The sequence below is a fragment of the Halichoerus grypus genome, chromosome 9 (assembly GCF_964656455.1).
Source record: "Halichoerus grypus chromosome 9, mHalGry1.hap1.1, whole genome shotgun sequence".
Taxonomy (NCBI): Eukaryota; Metazoa; Chordata; class Mammalia; order Carnivora; family Phocidae; genus Halichoerus; species Halichoerus grypus.
In genome coordinates, this window is record NC_135720.1 from 144,507,007 (window position 1) to 144,508,823 (window position 1,817).

At 40.8% G+C, this 1,817-nt stretch overlaps 1 protein-coding gene across 1 annotated transcript; it reads right to left on the bottom strand.

Annotated features, from left to right (window-relative positions):
* Positions 1 to 640: 640 nt before the first annotated feature.
* Positions 641 to 1,585, bottom strand: LOC118553516 (olfactory receptor 2W1-like). The gene has a single exon (XM_036120546.1). The coding sequence runs from the start codon at positions 1,583 to 1,585 to the stop codon at positions 641 to 643; it is 945 nt and encodes a 314-aa protein (XP_035976439.1).
* Positions 1,586 to 1,817: the final 232 nt, after the last annotated feature.

Consider the following 1,817-nt stretch of genomic DNA (forward strand, 5'->3'; position numbering starts at 1 on the left):
CCCCACAAAGGCCCTGCTGGCAGGATCAGGTGCCTGAAAGGGAGTGTTGTTTCCCATGAAAGTGGCAATTCTGGGAAGAAAGAAATCAGGGTGGATCCAGTGCAATCCTACATTAAAATAAGTTTCCTTCTGAAATATTTTCTTAATACGTTGTACTTATCTCTATTACTGTACTTAATCACATTTCATAATTATGTGTTTACTTATTTGTGGCCCCCAATTAATCTTTTTTAAAAAATATTTATTTGAGAGAGACAGAGATAGCAAGAGAAAGCACAAGTGGGAAGGAGGGGGAGAAGCAGACTCCCTGCTGAGCAAGGAGCCTGATTCAGGGCTGGATCCCAAGACCCTGGGATCATGACTTGAGCTGAAGGCAGACACTTAACCGACTGAGCCACCCAGGTGCCTCAACCCCTGATTAGTGTTGAAGTTTTTTAAGTGTATGAATTGAAGTTTCTTTTTTTTATGTATCTGTATCTTTATCTTATAATTTCTATCTTCTTTCTACCCATTTACAAAGCCAGTGCCTAGTACAATTCTTGGTACATGATAAACACCGATTAAATGCTCTTTGCATAAATGAATCCATTCATCTTTTGTTGGTAAAGGTCAATATTTTTTTAGCTGTCTTCCATGTAACTCATGACTTTGCTGACCTTTTTTCTACACACAGTATTCTCTTTACTGCAGTCTTTACATCTTTGTTTCTTAAAGTGTAGATTAGAGGGTTAAGGGTGGGTGTGATGATTGTGTAAAAGAGAGAAAGGAACTTCCCCTTATCTTGGGATGTGCTATTCTGTGGCTTCATGTACATGTAAATGATTGTTCCATAAAACAGAGTTACTACTGTGAGGTGGGAACCACATGTATTAAGGACCTTACGCCACCTTGCCTTTGACTTGATCCTCACGACAGCTTGAGTGATAATTCCGTATGAAATGAGAATTAGCGATATAGGTGCTAGAAGAAATATCACTCCAAGAGCAAAGACAGTGATCTCAATTACTTTTGAGTAGACACAAGCCATCTTGATCAATGCTGGCATCTCACAGAAAAAATTATCCACTTCCCGGTGCCCACACCTGGGTAACTTCAAAGTCAAGGAGCAAATAGTTAAGGTGCTGCCAAGGCCACCTAACCAGGCGGTGAGCACCATCTTCTGGCAAAGCTGAGGGTGCATTATTACTGTGTAGTGAAGAGGTTGACAGACAGCAGCATAGCGGTCATAGGCCATCACAGCCAGGAGAAGACATTCTGTGGATCCCAGGTCGAGGGCAAAGAAGAATTGGAGCACACACCCTCCATAGGTAATAGACTTTGTTGGACCCCATAGATTTACCAGCATCTGGGGGATAATGCTAGTTGCATAGCAGAGGTCCAAAAAAGACAAATTGGATAAGAAGAAATACATGGGAGTATGGAGCTGGGTGTCTAGATAAGATACAAGAATGATGGTTGTGTTTCCCACCAGAGTCACAATATAGAAGATGAAGACAACCCCAGAGATGATGTGTTCTAATTGGGGCTGATCAGAAAACCCCAGCAGGATGAAATCCATAGTGGAACTTCCATTGTTTGTGTCCATGGCTCCTTAGGAAAGTCTAGGAGACAAACCAGGGTAATAATAAATAGTGTCTACCCCAGGTAAAAATAAAAATCTTTGTAGTTTGCCATGAGTGTCCCAAATTCAGTTGTTTGTGTGCTCTCTCCCATTTAGAACACCTCTATTAATATTTCCCTGTGTTAATTGCCCAATATTTCCTTCTTTGTGTTTACTCATAACCAGAGTGATCTAACAATAATATGGTAAACCCAAT